General features: G+C 39.6%; 1 protein-coding gene across 4 annotated transcripts in view; it reads right to left on the bottom strand.

The window, feature by feature from the left end:
- DYNC2LI1 (dynein cytoplasmic 2 light intermediate chain 1) overlaps window positions 1–11,556 on the bottom strand; it is a 39,938-nt gene extending 28,382 nt beyond the window's left edge. For all 4 annotated transcript variants that reach the window (XM_031655127.1, XM_021924797.2, XM_021924796.2 and 1 more), the window contains exons 1-3: window positions 11,438–11,556; window positions 8,717–8,834; window positions 2,065–2,099 (exon numbers count right to left, since the gene is read on the bottom strand). In XM_031655127.1, the coding sequence (XP_031510987.1) occupies window positions 2,065–2,099; window positions 8,717–8,834; window positions 11,438–11,445 (161 nt within the window). In that variant the 5' untranslated portion in view covers window positions 11,446–11,556. The remainder of the gene's footprint in view (window positions 1–2,064; window positions 2,100–8,716; window positions 8,835–11,437) is intronic.
- Window positions 11,557–16,502: the final 4,946 nt, after the last annotated feature.

Here is a 16,502-nt window from a genome sequence, read left to right as displayed (position 1 = left end):
TTTTATTGAGACAGGGTCTCACTCTGTCATGCAGGCTAGAATGCAGTGGCGTGATCACAGCTCACTGCAGCCTCAACCTCTCAGGCTCAAGTAATCCTCCCACCTCAGCTTCCTGAGGAGCTGAGACTACAGGTGTGCACCACCACGCCCAGCTAATTTTTGTATCTTTCGGTACAGACGAGTTCTCACTATGTTGGCCAGGCTGGTCTTGAACTCCTGAGTTCGAGATCTGCTTGCCTTGCCCTCCCAAAGTGCTAGGATTACAGGCATGAGCCACTGCGCCCGACCCCATATCTATCCTCAGATTGGAGAAGAAAGAGAAATGATTTTTAAATTTGTGACTTACATAATTATGTTTATTAAATATTTTGAATATCACCCCTGCATATATCTTTTGAATACATTATATAGAGAGTAATGTTTGGTTATATTTTCTGAAAGATAGAAATTTTATCAAGCAAAATGCTACTTTTAAGACAAAATTTATAAGATCTGATATTTAACCTATAGTTTAGAAAATTAACCTTTTCCTAAGTAGACTACTGAGGAATTGAAATTAATACTTTTCAGGGCTGGGCGTGGTGGCTCACGCCTGTAATCCCAGTACTTTGGGAGGCCGAGGCAGGTGGATCACCTGAGGTTGTGAGTTCAAGACCAGCCTGACCAACATGGATAAACCCTGTCTCTACTAAAAATATAAAATTAGCTGGGTGTGGTGGCACATGCTTGTAATCCCAGCTACTCGAGAGGCTGAGGCAGGAAAATCACTTGAACCCAGGAGGCAGACGTCGCAGTGAGCCGAGATGGCACCATTGCACTCCAGCCTGGGCAACAAGAGCGAAACTCCGTCTCAAAAAAAAAAAAAAAAAAGAAAGAAATTAATACTTTTCAACTCAATGTACTATTTTGTAGTATTTTATCCTAAGCTGGTGTTGTATTAGATGATCTGTTTATGACAGGAAACATCTAAATGTGGTCTAAAAAGACCCATGATTCCTGGAGATGGAAAGATAAAACAGGTGTTACTGTTGATAGTTCCTCCGAGAAACAATATTGTTGGTGAAAGGAATTACACCAAAGCAGGAATTTATTATTTGTATCCTTTAATAATATTTTTCAAATGAGTGATGTTTCTTTAATGCGACCTTAACACCAAATTCCATCTCTTTTGATGATTTTTGGAGAAGTTATAAGATATATGTATTCAAATGAAGGGAACAGAGAAATATCTTCCAAAAATGATTGAAGGCTTTCCTCATCAGCTTCCTGCAACATCTACCAATCATAATCCTAAATCTTAATCTGATGGCCTGCTTCTACAGCATACGTTAGCAAATATATAAAAGAAATGATAAAATATCCAGTTTGAGGACCAACACTATGCTTCAAAAATGTACCCCTGAGCAACTAAAGCTTACAATGAATGTTCAAATAACTGTAGATTAGGTAGAATAAAAATAATTTAAATACCAGAGTAGCATAGCCAAAAAGAGGGTAAATACTATTATAGGCTGGGTCATTACAGTAGCATTTCTCCCTCAAATAGGGAAATCCAGTATTAGTCTCAAATAATTTTTGGCTTATTGTTAGTTTTATCTTTTTTTTTTTTTTTTTGAGACAGAGTCTCGCTCTGTCACCCAGGCTGGAGTGCAGTGGCCGGATCTCAGCTCACTGCAAGCTCCGCCTCCCGGGTTCACGCCATTCTCCTGCCTCAGCCTCCCGAGTAGCTGGGACTACAGGCGCCCGCCACCTCGCCCGGCTAGTTTTTTGTATTTTTTAGTAGAGACGGGGTTTCACCAAGTTAGCCAGGATGGTCTCGATCTCCTGACCTCGTGATCCGCCCGTCTCAGCCTCCCAAAGTGCTGGGATTACAGGCTTGAGCCACTGCGCCCGGCAGTTTTATCTTTAAAGGCACGCTTAAAGGTTATACTAAGGATTTGCTAAGAATTAAATATTTTATTTGGGTCTTAAAATCGTTCCCCTTCCTTATGTCTTTTAGATCTAACTTGCCCTGTACAACTAGAATAAGCATAACCGTAGTTTAGAGGTTAACATGACACTTACCTGTCAAGACACCTTAGAATAATAGTAGTCTTTCCCTGGAAATTAAAGAAGAAGGAATACTGTGTTAATGTCATTCATATGTAAAAATTGTATTATTGTTCATAATTGTGACCCAAAATAGATTTTTAATCAATTGAATGATAAATTACCTGGAAACTAAAAACTAGAAACTTTCAGAATTGTTCTGAAGTTTGATAAGTGGAAAAAGTTAACTGTCAACTTTCCATCACAGTGTAACTACACTGCTATTATTATAATTATAAAGTCCCACAGATGACAAACACTAGCAAATCATACCTCACTTAAGTGGTCAACTTGGCAACTGTCTTAAAATTTTTCTCTACTCATCAATGTTAATTACTGGTTAAGCTGATGTTTAGTGTCTTTCAAAATGTTTTAATTCCAATTGTTGAAGTGGAAATAAAGAAAAAGGTAACATACAAATAAAGGATACATTGTAAATATGTTCAAAGTAAGCAATTCAGATACTGCATTAGAGTAATTTAAGTCCAGAGGATGTACTTATTACAAGTTCTGTTTATTTTTATTTTATTTTATTTTATTTTTGAGACAGAGTCTCACTCTGTTGCCGAGGCTGGAGTGCAGTGGCATGATCTTGGCTCACTGCAACCTCTGCCTCCTGGGCTCCAGTGATTCTCGTGCCTCACACTCTCGAGTAGCTGGGATTACAGGTGCACGCCACCATGCCTGGGTAATTTTTGTATTTTTAGTAGAGACAGGGTTTTGCCATGGTGGCCAGGCTGGTCTTGAACTCCTGGCCTCATCTGATCTGCCCACCTCAGCCTCCCAAAGTGCTGGGATTACAGGCGTGAGCGACCACGCCCGGTCCCAAGTTTCTTTTTAGGAGTAAGGAAATACAGGTTCTGGCCTAATTCCTACCACTAGTCATGCAACTTAACTTCACAGCTTAGCCAGGGACTAGCTCAGTGGTTTATATCATTTTTTAAAAACAGTAAAACCCTTTTTTTTTTTTTTTTTTAAACAAAATACCCCTTGCAAGGAAACAGATAAAAGAGAAACAGCAGGGAGAGCTCCACCCAAGAAAATAATTTGGAAAACTCTGGATTGCCAAAAACACAGAACACTTATTATATGTGTTTTTGTTTTTACTAAAAAACCCATAGTTTTTGACAAAAAAGATAATTATTCCACATTATATCTGGAATATGATCAAATTGAATAAATTTTTTTGTAATGAGATATATTAAAAAATAACTGGAATTGTACAATATAAAAATGCTATTATTGAAGGATGTTTATTGGCTAGTGTTACATCAAACTGAAAAACTAAAAACAACCTACATGTCCCCAGTTAGGGGACTGGCTAAATTAATTATGGTAATCCATATAATAGAATAATATACAGCTATTAGGAATGACAATGTAGAAATATACTTACTGACATAGTAAGACATTCATAATAGATCAGCATGACTCTGTTTTCAATTAAAAAATACTTTTCCTGCTTCCTTGAAGTACACACACACACACACACACACACACACAGAGAAAGAAACACACAAATAAATGTAGAGGGACATCACTATGTTAATAATGATTACTTCTAGCTGATGGATTTGCAGGTAATTAATGTTTTTAAGAAAATCAGGATTTTCTGCCAGGCGTGGTGGCTCACGCCTGTAATCCCAACACTTTGGAAGGCCAAGATGGGTGGATCACGAGGTCAGGAGATCCTGGCTAACATGGTGAAACCCATCTCTACTTAAAATACAAAAAAGTTAGCTGGGTGTGATGGTGGGCACCTGTAGTCCCAGCTACTCTGGAGACTGAGGCAGGAGAATGGCGTGAACCCGGGAGGCGGAGCTTGCAGTGAGCTGAGATCACACCACTGCACTTGAGTCTGGGCAAATGGCGTGAACCCAGGAGGCGGAGCTTGCAGTGAGCTGAGATCACACCACTGCACTTGAGTCTGGGCAACAGAGCAAGACTCTATCTCAAAACCAAAAAAAAAGAAGAAAATCAAGATTTTCTAATTTTCCTATACTTGTATCATATGTAGTATGCTGTAAAAGTTTTAAATTAATAAGGGCTACATTACCTAAAAAGTAATGTACTCTACAAGAAAGTAGAATAAGAATTGGAAGGAATTTTAAATAATATCTAGCCAATTTCCTCAAATTTTCATGGTACACTAGTACTGATTTAAATCACTCCTCCCTCTTTTTTTTTGAGACAGAGTCTCCCTCTGTTGCTTAGGCTGGAGTGCAGTGGTGCCATATTGGCTTACTGCAACCTCCCCCTCTGGGTTCAAGTGATACTCATGCCTTAGCCTCCAGAGTAGTTGGGATTACCAGTATGCACCACCATGTGCAGCTAATTTTTTATATTTTTAGCAGAGACGGGGTTTCACTATGTTGACCAGGCTGGTCTTGAACACCTTGGCCTCCCAAGGTGCTGGGATTATAGGCTTGAGCCACCATGCCTGGCCTTAAATCACCTTTATTATAATTTCATATAAATGTATAGTACTATATGGTAACAATTCCAAATTAACATAAACTAATCTGGGAACTGAAATCAAGTTTAAGATTATCATCAAAATTACAACCCAAGATTTAAAAACTCATTAGTACACTGTAGTCCCCTGAGAATGTCGCCATAGTCTTGTAGGTTTCCTAATTCAAGAAACAATGACCTAGTACAAGTTCGCTTAGAGACCATCAAAATGAATCCCATCTTCCCTCCCATTGTCTCAATCACCCCAGATGTCCAGCCCTCTCCACTGACGACCCATTATCCCTGGAACTCTGAATTTCCTAACTCTCTACACATCCCTTAATCTTGCCCAATAATCCCCTTCTGTCCTCCCTTCCTCTAAAATCCTTCCACTCTATGATTTCAACTCCATGACTGGCAAACTCCCTGATATCTCAGCCTTTTCAGAATATTCTCTCCACCTGTTGGCCTTAACTAAAATATGACTTACCTTGGACCCCTTCCTCTGCAGCCTTGTTAAACGAGGCTATTTATTCTCACAACCTTACATACTTTAGGGTCCTCCTTGTTCCCCAGTGCCACCTACAAACAACTACTCCACCTCCTTCCTCTTGCAAAAACCTCAGAGGCTCCTATCAGTTTACCACCAGGGTTGCTGTCATCTCTTCTGGCTCACAATCTCCCTTGCCTTCTCAGCTACTGTCATGAATCTTCTTCACATCCACATGGGTCTTGGCAATCCACCTGACATCCGGACCTCTCAGTGCATTTGCCTCCCAATGGAGGCCTTTTCCCTCACTCTATTTCTGCCACAGTCACTTCCAAGGTTACATCTTGAAGCTTTCCAGTTTCACTGGAAACTGCACTGCTTCCAAAATCACATATACAAACACCACATTCTCTAACCACTACTTCAGGAATCCCCACAGTAATAATTCCTTGGCCTTAGTGAAAGGTTTCAAATGTCCATTGATACCCCTCTTCCCCCAACCAACAGTCGCTCCTACTCCATCAGCCTCTTCCTACCTTCGCTTTTCTCCTTTTCCATCTCAGAGCCCATAGTTTACCATCATAACCATCTCTGGTAATTATCAGCCATCCCCTGAGCTCCCTCACTTTGCATTGTACCCAGTCAGCAAAGACAGCCCCAGGTAATCACCTTCCTCCTCCATGCCTGCACCCATGCAAGTGAGTGATGGTGGAGAAAATCCATGTACGCTGGGCAGACTAGTATCAAACTAACACCCATCATGAAAATGGCAGTCAACAATGACTGGCAATGCTGTTACATTCCTCTAGTATGATCTCTCTCCCATTTGTTGGAATATCTGTTTCATACATTTTTCTTGATCATCTTAGAATACTCCACACTCTTCACCTGAATTACTTCTCTTTCCTTACTTCTCACCCTTCAAGCTTTAGCCACCACTCTCTTCAGGAGAATTTCCTAGTCTCCCAACTTTCTGGGGTGAGTAAAGTGCCCTCTCTGTTTTCCACCGTAGCATTTGTCTCATGGTATTGTCATTGTTGGTGTACAAGTCCTGATACACAAGTTCCTTCCCAGTAGAGAATGCCTTTCATTCCTGTTTCCACAGTGTCTAGCAGGATGCTTAGATATAAAAGATGTTCGTTCAACGTCAACCGAATGGACGAACAGCTGGTTGGAAGGAGTAAAGATAAGGCAGCAGGACAGCTGGCTTCTTTGGTAAAGGGTGATTACTATTAATTGAACAACAGAAGCATTAATTGCTTCTCTTTATCTTCCAAAATAACGTTCTCCATGAAGCAGAATCAGATACTTTTTTCTTTCTTTTTTGAAACAAGGTCTCCCTCTGTTGCTCAGGCTAGAGTGCAGTGGCACAATCACAGTGGCTCACTGCAGCCTTGACCTCCTGGGCTCAAGTGATCCTCTTGCCTCAGCCTTCCGAGTAGCTGGGACTACATACAGGTGAGCGCCACCACACCTGGCTAATTTTTTTATTTTTATTTCTGTAGACACTGGGTTTTGCCATGTTGCCCAGGTTGGTCTCGAACTCCTGGGCTCAAGCAATCCATCTGCCTCAGCCTCCCAAAAGTCCTGGGATTACAACCATTAGCTACCACACTCAGCAGAATCACAAACTTTTTAAAGAACAATATCCTCAAAAGTTTTAGGTATCCTAAGGGAGTTCCCAAATCATCAGACACAAAATTACTTTTGTTACTAAAAATGAAAAACAGCTTGTATATGCCGCATATTGCCATCAAAAAAAAGGGGTGGTTTCACAAGTAACAAAAAAACAAACAAAACAAGACAAAAACAGGGTATCATGACTACAAAGGAGTTAAGGATAACTGTTATAGAGAGCGCTAAGAGGATACTAGTAGTGGTATTTTGTATGTGAACATTTGTATGCTGGAGTCAGTAACCAGTACCATTAGTAGAAGCCATTCTATCTAATATTCTGTGTACAGAATGTTTTCTGTAATAGAAATTTATTTGTACCGTAAGACTAGTACTAGTTATTTACTCATTTATTTAAATCCATGTATGTATCTACATGGCAGAGTAAGATAAAATGTAGGAAACTGTTAATACTACGCCTAATATGAAAAGCACACACATCGTAATAGTAAACTCATGGAATAACACGTAGCTGGGCACGGTGGCTCACACCTGTAATCCCAGCACTCTGGGAGGCTGAGATGGGCGGATTGCTTGAGTCCAGGAGTTCGAGATCAGCCTGGGCAACGTAGTGAAACCCCATCTCTATTAAAAATATGAAAAATTAGCCGGGCATGGTGGCGCATGCCTGTAATCCCAGTTGTTTGAGGGAAAATCACCTGAGCCAGGGAAGTCAAAGCTGCAGTGCACGGAGATCGCGCCACTGCACTCCAGCCTGGGCAACCAGAGCAAGACCCTGTCTCAAAAAAAAGAAATAATATGTGTTATGTACTATATACTTATATAGTTGGATTAAAATTTTAAAATAGAAATGCTCTATGATAATTTTATTTTAAAGAATTAAGTTGGAATTTTAAAAAGTGGGCCAATATGAAAACTCTGGAAAATAAAGAAATTAAAAACAAAATAAAAACATTAAGTGATTAAAATTTTACTATCCATATTTCTAACTTTTATTAGAATTTTTTATTTACATATTTGTATAATTGGGATCATATTATGTATGACATTTATGTCCTGCTTTTTCAGTTCAGATTATATTCTTATATCACTAAAACCTTTTTCATGGTTGTGTAAGTATTTCTCCCAATAAATGTGATCTTAACGTCGTATATAAAACCCCCCAATGGAGGGTGTCCAGTTGTGCAGGGAGGGCCTTCTGGGACTCATCTGGAGACAAGATGGGTGCTCAGGCTGCCTGGGAACTGATGTTACCCAGTGAACATGTAACCTTGCTGATACAGAGTTTAGTTTCTGAAAGTTTCGTATTTGTCAATGCGCTTAAGTGGAAGCATGTAGCACAGAAAATGAACAGGAATTTGAAACCCACACAGAAATGAGCTAGGGCACTACATGAATTTCAGCATCTTGCATCTGGCAAGTCTTGACCTTTTTGTGTCACCAGCCATTTTGCCTTCCTGGCAGGAACTTTGTGGGCCAGGCAAAGTTGCATGAAGATATGATGCATACGTTCCTGCTCTGTGGGGCCACTTGCAAGCCCTTCTGTACGCTTGGCGAAGGAAAACAGAGACTTATAGCAAGTGGGGAGGGTCTCTTCCTACCAATCAGAGGCCAATGGAAATGCTGCCATATTTTCCCCACATTTTTCAAAACAATTAATAACCCTGTAACAAATATCACTGACATAGTTCAATTATTCCTTTAATGAGATTTCTAAAAGTAACAATCTAAAATATAAAATTATTAAGATACTGACTTACTGATTTAGAGACTGACTTAGATATTTAAATGAATCCAAGCTTTTATACTCAATTATGGTAGAAGATCTGAATATTTTCAAATCATGAAATAAAAAATAGTTTAAATATATTTTTCTAAAATTTTGTTTACTATTATAGTTTTTCCTAGATTAATAACAAGCACTTTCTAATTCATGCTAAACCAGATTGGTCATCTGGTTGAAGTATCTACATTTTAATCAAAGTATTAAAAGATGTTTTACCAATGGTTGTTAAATCATCACAATAATTGAAAAAAAGAAAGCATTACCCCATTTTTACTGCCAATGAAGAAAACAGATTTTTCTCCAATTTCAGCTCCATCACCTTCACTTCCATTGATTCCTCTTTTTTCCACTTCAGCTTTTGCAATTTCCCAGAGAGTTTCACTACATGAGAGGCAGAAAAAACAAAACTGAGGGAAAAAGAATTCTTTCAAATATTTATTTCAAGCTCAGAGAAATTTTATTTCAGTATAATTTATGAAATAAATGAACATTATTTTCTGAGGAACAATAATCTGGTAAAACATCTGAGGATTAGTCATGCTATGATTTTGTTTTTCTTTTGTTGCTTTGAACTAGTTCTTTGAAAAATGCTGAAACTGATAAGCAGAGCCTTTATCTCCAGGATTTGAGGCTGTCTTATTTGGGGCTTCCCCTAAGGTTCATAGCTGTGTATGTTAGCTTCTCAGACACACATGGAAGTACAAAGACTTTTGGGAACATACAACTTGAAAACCACAAACATTTAAGTCACCTAGGAAGATGAGAAAAGTACAAAACCAGTGTATCAAATAATCTTTTCTCCCTGAAACATTTCTTTTTTGTTTTTTAAATTATGTTTTGGGGTAAAAAATCTTTTTTTTTTTAATATAAAAGTATATGGGAGGCTGAGGCAGGAGGATCACTTGAGATCAGCCCAGGCAATATAGGGAGACCCCATCTCTACAAATAATAATAATAATAATAATAATAATAATAATAATAATTAGCATGGGGGACAGATAGCATTAGGAGAAATACCTAATGTAAATGATTAATTAATGGGTGCAGCAAACCAACATGGCACACGTATATATATGTAACAAACCTGCATGTTGTGCACATGCACCCTAGAACTTAAAGTATAAAAAAAGAAAACAAAAGAAAACAAAAAAAATTGACTGCGGCTGGGAGCGGTGGTTCACAACTGTAATCCAGCACTTTAGGAGGCCAAGGTGGGTGGATCACTTGAGGTCAGGAGTTCAAGACCAGCCTGGCCAACATGGTAAAACCCCATCTCTACTAAAAATACAAAAAAAAAAAAAAAAAAAATTAGCCAGGTATGGTGGCGGGTGCCTGTAATTCCAGCTACTCAGGAGGCTGAGGCATGAGAATCACTTGAACCCGGGAGGTGGATGTTGTAGTGAGCTAAGATCGTGCCACTGCACTCCAGCCTGGGCAACAGAGCAAGACTCTGTCTCAAAAAAAAAAAAGAAAAGAAATTAGCTGGGTGTGGCGACAGACACTCGTGGTCCCAGCTACTAGGGACGCTGAGGCAGGAGGACTGCCTGAGACCCGGAGGTCGAGGCTGCAGCGAGCATGATCACATCACTGCACTCCAGCCTGGGTGACACAGCAAGACCGTGTCTCAAAAAAAAAAAAAAAAAACAAACAAACAAACAAAAAAAAACTCTAAAGGAAAAAAAACCCCTAAAACCACAAACATTTTGAAAACCATCCTTTCATTCATTTCTTTACACAGACATATAACTTTACACAATAAAATCATATATATATTAAAGCCTAAGTGAAAATGGAATATTAAAACTAAAAACTAACCATGGGCAAGACCTGATGGGTCCTAGCCTGATTCTGCTACTTCCTATGTATGTGAACTTGGGAAAATTACCTAACCTCTTTAAGTCCTTCATTCCTTTATTAATTAAAGAAATATTTATTGAGAACCTAATATATGCAATCCTCTGTACTATTCCCCAAGCTCAATTGTTTCTCTATCGCTAAAATGCCAATAAATAAGAATACCAGTTTTATAAGATTGTCATAATTGTTAAAATATGTATTTGTTTAGGGCATGGCCTATACAATTACAAAAATTATTGAGGGCTTGTAATTATTACTATTCAAGAACCAGTAATAAAGAAAAAGGGTCAAAACAGGAGTCCTTAAATGTTTGCACTAAAATTCATGCATTTATTTCACAGGTGAGCCTTCAGAATTCAGTTTGGGCCTGTTTGCTCTTCATTTACACAACATTCTTTCAAAACGTGAGGATCTGCTTTCCAAATACCCAGCAGACAGGAGAGACGGAGGTGCTGCAGTCAGCCATGTCACCTGCGGAAATCCTAAGTATAACCATAGCTTTATAACTGTAACCAATTATCCCGTGATGGAAAGCTGACAATTTTCCACACTATCCCAAGGAGAGAAAAAGATTTATCCTGCTCTGTGATGCACTCCCTGACCCCTCTCCCTGACGTGCTTATAAATTGCTGAGAGAAGGTTTAGGAATATCTTGAGAACGGGTAATTAAAATGAATATCATAGAATTGAAGAGCTAGAATATAATTTACAAACCCTCTCCCGTTTCCCCCCTTCAATGTGATGTTATACTTTCCACAATGCCTTCCAAGTTTCCCCTTGCTTATTACTGCGAAGCCCCGCAACGGAGGGGAGGCCCTTGCGGTCTAGCTCATCTCCGAATGTCCTGCTCCGGAAGTAGTCTCTGGCCTGCAAGAAACTTTTATTCAATCATTGAATGGGTGGAGTTGCTGATCTTTCCAAATCTCTTACTTTTCTACCTCGGGAACTTTCTTTCCTGTTTGCGGCAGAATCTTTATGCTCAAGGCTGGTTCCTAGGTCCCCGACCACGCAGACCCGGGTGGCAAGCAGGCCACCCCCTCAGTCTTCCAACAGCTGGTCCCGCCTGGGCTTCTCTCGCCAGGAATACTCTCAGCAGCCTTCCCTCGCAAGCCGAGTTCAGGGAATACCTGGGCATCGTGGCCGGGCTGCAGCAAACGTCACGGGCTCGGAGGAGAAACCGGCCTAGAATCAGGCGGCGAGCTACGCAAGGAGTCTGTGAGTGAGGCCTTCTGGGTTGCCATGGGAGCTGCGTCGCGGCCGCGGTTGCGTGGGGGAGAGGGGCATCATGGGAAATGTAGTTCTCAGGAGTCCTGTTCCATCTCATTCTCAGGCTCAAGCCTTAGGACTGCTTTTAGATCCCAAGTTAGTAACCCCTTGTTACCTCCCAGAACGAGATGATAAGGGGTCACAAGCCTGGGATCTAAAAGCAATTGTTTCTGGGCGGGAAATGTTCTTTTATTTTAAAATTTTTTTACTGAGTATCAACTATATGCCAGGGGTTTTTGCTCTCTCTCATCTTTCACCTTTTTCTTCCCAATCCCCATGATTTAGGAATAGAGGAGTAACAATCTCTTGAGCTGTTTTCTAGTAATTTACTAGAAGCAAGGAACATTCGCACTTTAAAATTTAAAATAAAGCCTGTAATTTTAATATTTTCCAACTTTCTAGATGCTTAGTTGTTTCAAGTTTTATTCAATAGCACATTGTGTATTTATTAAAAATTAATGAAGCAAGTGCATCTCCTACATACTTCGTTTACTTTATGAATGTAGATTATTTTCTTTTGGAACTTTGTGGTCTCTATATAGATCTCCAGGAGTGTCCAAATAAATAACGAACATTGAAATAAATAACAATCACTGAATATGCAAGGCCCTATGCTACACAGAATAAGGAATAAAGAGATGAGTAAGAAAAGATCGCTACCTTTAAGAAAGACATACTCTGCTAATTATAAGCACCCAAGGAAGCGAGTGATCTAAGCTATTGTATAGCGGTACAAAAATTGCATTAGGGCAAGTGACTAATTATGCCTGAAGGAAATGGTGAAATATTCATGGCACTGATAGTATTTGGTCTGTGTTGAATGCTGAGTAGACCTACGCTTTCTAGCCTAAGACACCCTGAATATTTGAAGGAGATACCCTCCCTCCAATCCTCTGCTATTCAGCTTGATTTCTATGGTGTGGTGTTCAAGCACATGGGCTTTGGAGTGAGATGGACCTAGGTTCAAGTTCCGACTCAGCCACGCTGGCTAAGTTGCCACATTGCCACATCAGGTAAATCACTGAATTTCTGATCCTGTAAAGTGGGAAAGATTGTGAATCTTAAATGAGATAAATATAGGTAAAACATAACTTACGTGTGTGTCTGACACATTGTAACTGCTTAATGCTTGTTATTATTGTGTGATAAGCTGCTGGTCAGTAACTTTGAACAAAGAAACACAAGGAACACATTCCTGGAAACCAGGCTGATCATTGATAAAAGGGTGTTTATTTCAGATAGAGTCATTAGGAACAAAATCTTCCCAACATCTAGGTATATTTTGGAGATACAAAGAACACTAAGTTGCACATAGGAAGGGAATTAATGGGAGTAGAGCTCACCGAAGAAAGGATGATTTTTTCAAAGGAGGCTTATACATCTGTCATTGAATCAGCAGCTATAGCCTGGTGCTAAGCCAGCCTTTAAGCTCACAAACTGATATGGGACAGATTGTAATGAATTGTAATGATTTGGGTTCTAGAACTTCAGAATACTTTTGCATGCTAGTTAGAAAGCCCTGTTGATATTGATAGCAATAACGACAGCTAACATTTTTGCCAAGTGCTTGCTATGTACTGGGCACAGTACTCAGTACTAGCACTTCAAAATTACACTTGTTTGAATAACTGGGAGAGGTGTTTGAAGGAGGGAGCTTGGTAACAAGGAAAGTGAAGGTGATCTGGCTGGGCCCTGATCAGCAGCACTGATTCAGGGTTGATTCAGTTGGTCTGACTGAGCAGGTGAGTTCCCCTTTCTTCCCTCATTCCTCTTGAGGCCTTCATACTCGGGCAAAGAAAGTGACCTTCCTGGGTAGGTGAAGATTGTTCTTAAGGTAAGAATGGAAGGAGAAGGAGACCATTTTATGCTCCTTTCTGGTTGGAATGAGCAACAGTGCAGAAGGGTAAAGGAGTGTGCAGGATGTATCTGGGAAACTGAATAGTTTGGGGTGAGATCATATAAAGTACGTGGTGGAGCTACAGTGGAAAAGCAAACTGGGCAGGTAGATGGGGCTACTGTGAAGGATACTGTAGTCTAAACTTTACTGTGTTGGTTATGAGAAACCAAATAGGGTTGAAAAATAGGAGTGTGCCATGATTAGACATGAGTTTCATGAGATAATTTTTTGCAGCTGCGTGAAGGATATTTTGGCATGTAAAGACCATGTGGAGGCTATTAACAATAGCTAGGAAAGTGACAGGCAGAGTTTGAATTTTTTTTCCCTTGTTTTCAAAGTTATATCAGCTAATTGTAGGGGAAAAAAGGTATGCACAGAAAATTAAGAGGGTAAAATAAGCATAAGCCGGAAGTAATCATTGTTAGGTATTTTGGAAATACATTTGATATGTTTCATTCTAATCTTTTTCCTTACAAAGTTGAGATCAATTGTAAAGTTAATTAACATCCTGATTTTAACATGTATTTCCCCATATCAAATTTTAAAAATGCACCATATCAAATTTTTAAAATGCATCATAAACATAACTTTGATTGTTGCAGAATATTTTACTACATAGATTTTTCATAATTTACTTAAGCATTCTCCTAATGATGAGTACGTTTGGGGTGGTTCAGAGTAAACACCTAACATGAGCTGGGTTAATCCCAGTCCTTCCCTGAAATTTTTCAAACTAGAATTGGGAAAAGCAAGTCACTCCACCTCTAGAAGAAATTAGCATATTTTGTGCTAAATTAATTATTTTGTAGTTAGTGAGCACACAGTAGCAGACACACATCAATATGAAGAGAAAGCGCTGGCATATGTCTCATGGTTCTAGTTGTCCCTAAGGCTTACCTGTGTCCTCACCTTTCTTATGGCTTGGTTGTTCAGCTTACTCTTTGATTATATGAGACATCCTAATATCCTTGTAATACAACTTCTCATTTTTGTCTAAGCTGGTTCAAGTTGAATTTTGGAATTTACAGCAAAAAGAGTTCTATCTAATACAATTACTAGGCAGTAGAGAATAAGACGTTGGTAAGAGGGAGAAAAGTCAATGTTTCTTTCTTGATTGATGAACTGGTGATCCTCTTAACCAATTTTGAGGGGCACAGAGCAGGAGAAGCAGGTTTAGAGGACATGGTGAGTTTGAGATATCACCCAGCAGATAGTTGGACCATTTGGGGTCTGCTGGACTTGGCAGTTAAGTGGTCAGTGACAACCTCATGTGAAGAAGTTTCGGTAGAATAGTCAGAACATGAAAGCGGTGTTGATGATACCCTATCCCTGAGGGGAACATCTTATAATCTGTACATGATCCAAAACCTAAGAACTCTCCACAAGCTTTTCTAAGGTTACACTTTCTGTTAACTTTTCTCTCATAAAAGGCAACTCTTATTGGAGTTTGATAGCATTTTCTAGAAACTCAAGAATAACCTCTAAGCCATTTCCTCTGGTATTACCCAATATTCAGTTCCTAGGAACTCCTGGGAATTCATTAGAGCCACATAGTGAGAGAGGGAATTAGCCTTCTCTTGCCACTGCCACTGTTAAAGAAGAGTAATTTGATTTTCATAAAACCACAATATAACCTAGCAGCACGTTCAGAAAGAGATGCCCTTCCTCTCCCACCCCTACTCTGTTTATTAGAAAATGATGTTGGCAGGCCGGGCACGGTGGCTCATGCCTGTAATCCCAGCACTTTGGGAGGCCAAGGTAGGCAGATCATCTGAAGTCAGGAGACCAGCCTGACCAACATGGTGAAACCCCATCTCTACTAAAACTACAAAAAATTAGCGGGGCAAGGTGGCGGGAGCCTGTAGTCCCAGCTACTTGGGAGGCTGAGGCAGGAGAATGGGGTGAACCCGGGAGGTGGAGCTTACAGTGAGCCGAGATGGCGCCACTGCACTCCAGCCTGGGCGACAAAGCAAGACTGTGTCTCAAAAAAAAGAAAAAAAAAAAAAAATTAGGGGGGCGTGGTGGCAGGTGCCTGTAATCTCAGATACTCCTGTGCTTTGCCAACATCATTTTCTTTTTTTTTTTTTGACCAGATCCTGACCTTGTGATCCACCCGCCTCGGCCTCCCAAAGTGCTGGGATTACAGGCATGAGCCACCATGCCCGGCCATCCCTTTCTTCTTTTAGGGAAAAGAGATTGGGGGGAAATGTGAGAGGAGATGTCATTTCTGCATAAATCAGGTGGGCAGCAGGGAAACTGCTCTGTCCACTTCTTCCTGCTTGTCACTTCTCTTCCTCAATTTTCAAATTACTGGAGCCTCCCCTTCCTAGAAATCAGCTGCTCGGGGCGGGGGAGTGGGTGGGGGAAATATGTTCTTGGCATCCCACCAACAGGTAAAGCCTTTTTCTAGAGAAACATGGTTATCCATGGTGGTTACTTCTTCAGGATCATGCTTCAGGTGCAATTAAGGGTTAAATGTATTGTTCTAGGAACTTAACCACTGTGTATTTTTATTAAATTGGCAGGTAAGCACATGTATTTCTTTTATGAAAAAAAAAATCCAAACAGCAAACTATTAAACACATTTTTGAAATAGAGGGTCTTTATAAGTTGTGACTAACTTCTCTTGTAAATTGAGAGTTAAATTCATTTCTAAGCTATGATAGTATTTGATTTTAAGGGCACACACACACACACACACACACACACAGTCCAGAACATTTAAAACAAATTTTTGGAACATAGTCCATTCAACTCACCTATATGAAATATGAAATCATGGGAGAACCAATATTTCTATCTATTTACCTATTTATATATTGTGTATCAATATGCACACATATGGATTAAAATTACAATTTGCCAAAACAGCTTTCTTTTATATGGATAAAACACAGCAACACTGAAGACAAAGCATGAATGCAAGAGAAGGAGGTAATAACTACCATTTTCACTAGTACTACACCTCAGCTTTGACAATGAAAACATTAGGTATTTCTTGAAGATTATTCAAAAGGTAATGCTCAAAA

The sequence above is a fragment of the Papio anubis genome, chromosome 14 (genome assembly GCF_008728515.1).
Source record: "Papio anubis isolate 15944 chromosome 14, Panubis1.0, whole genome shotgun sequence".
Lineage (NCBI taxonomy): Eukaryota > Metazoa > Chordata > Mammalia > Primates > Cercopithecidae > Papio > Papio anubis.
Note: the sequence above shows the minus strand (reverse complement) of the source record. Positions and strands in the feature narration are given on the sequence as shown.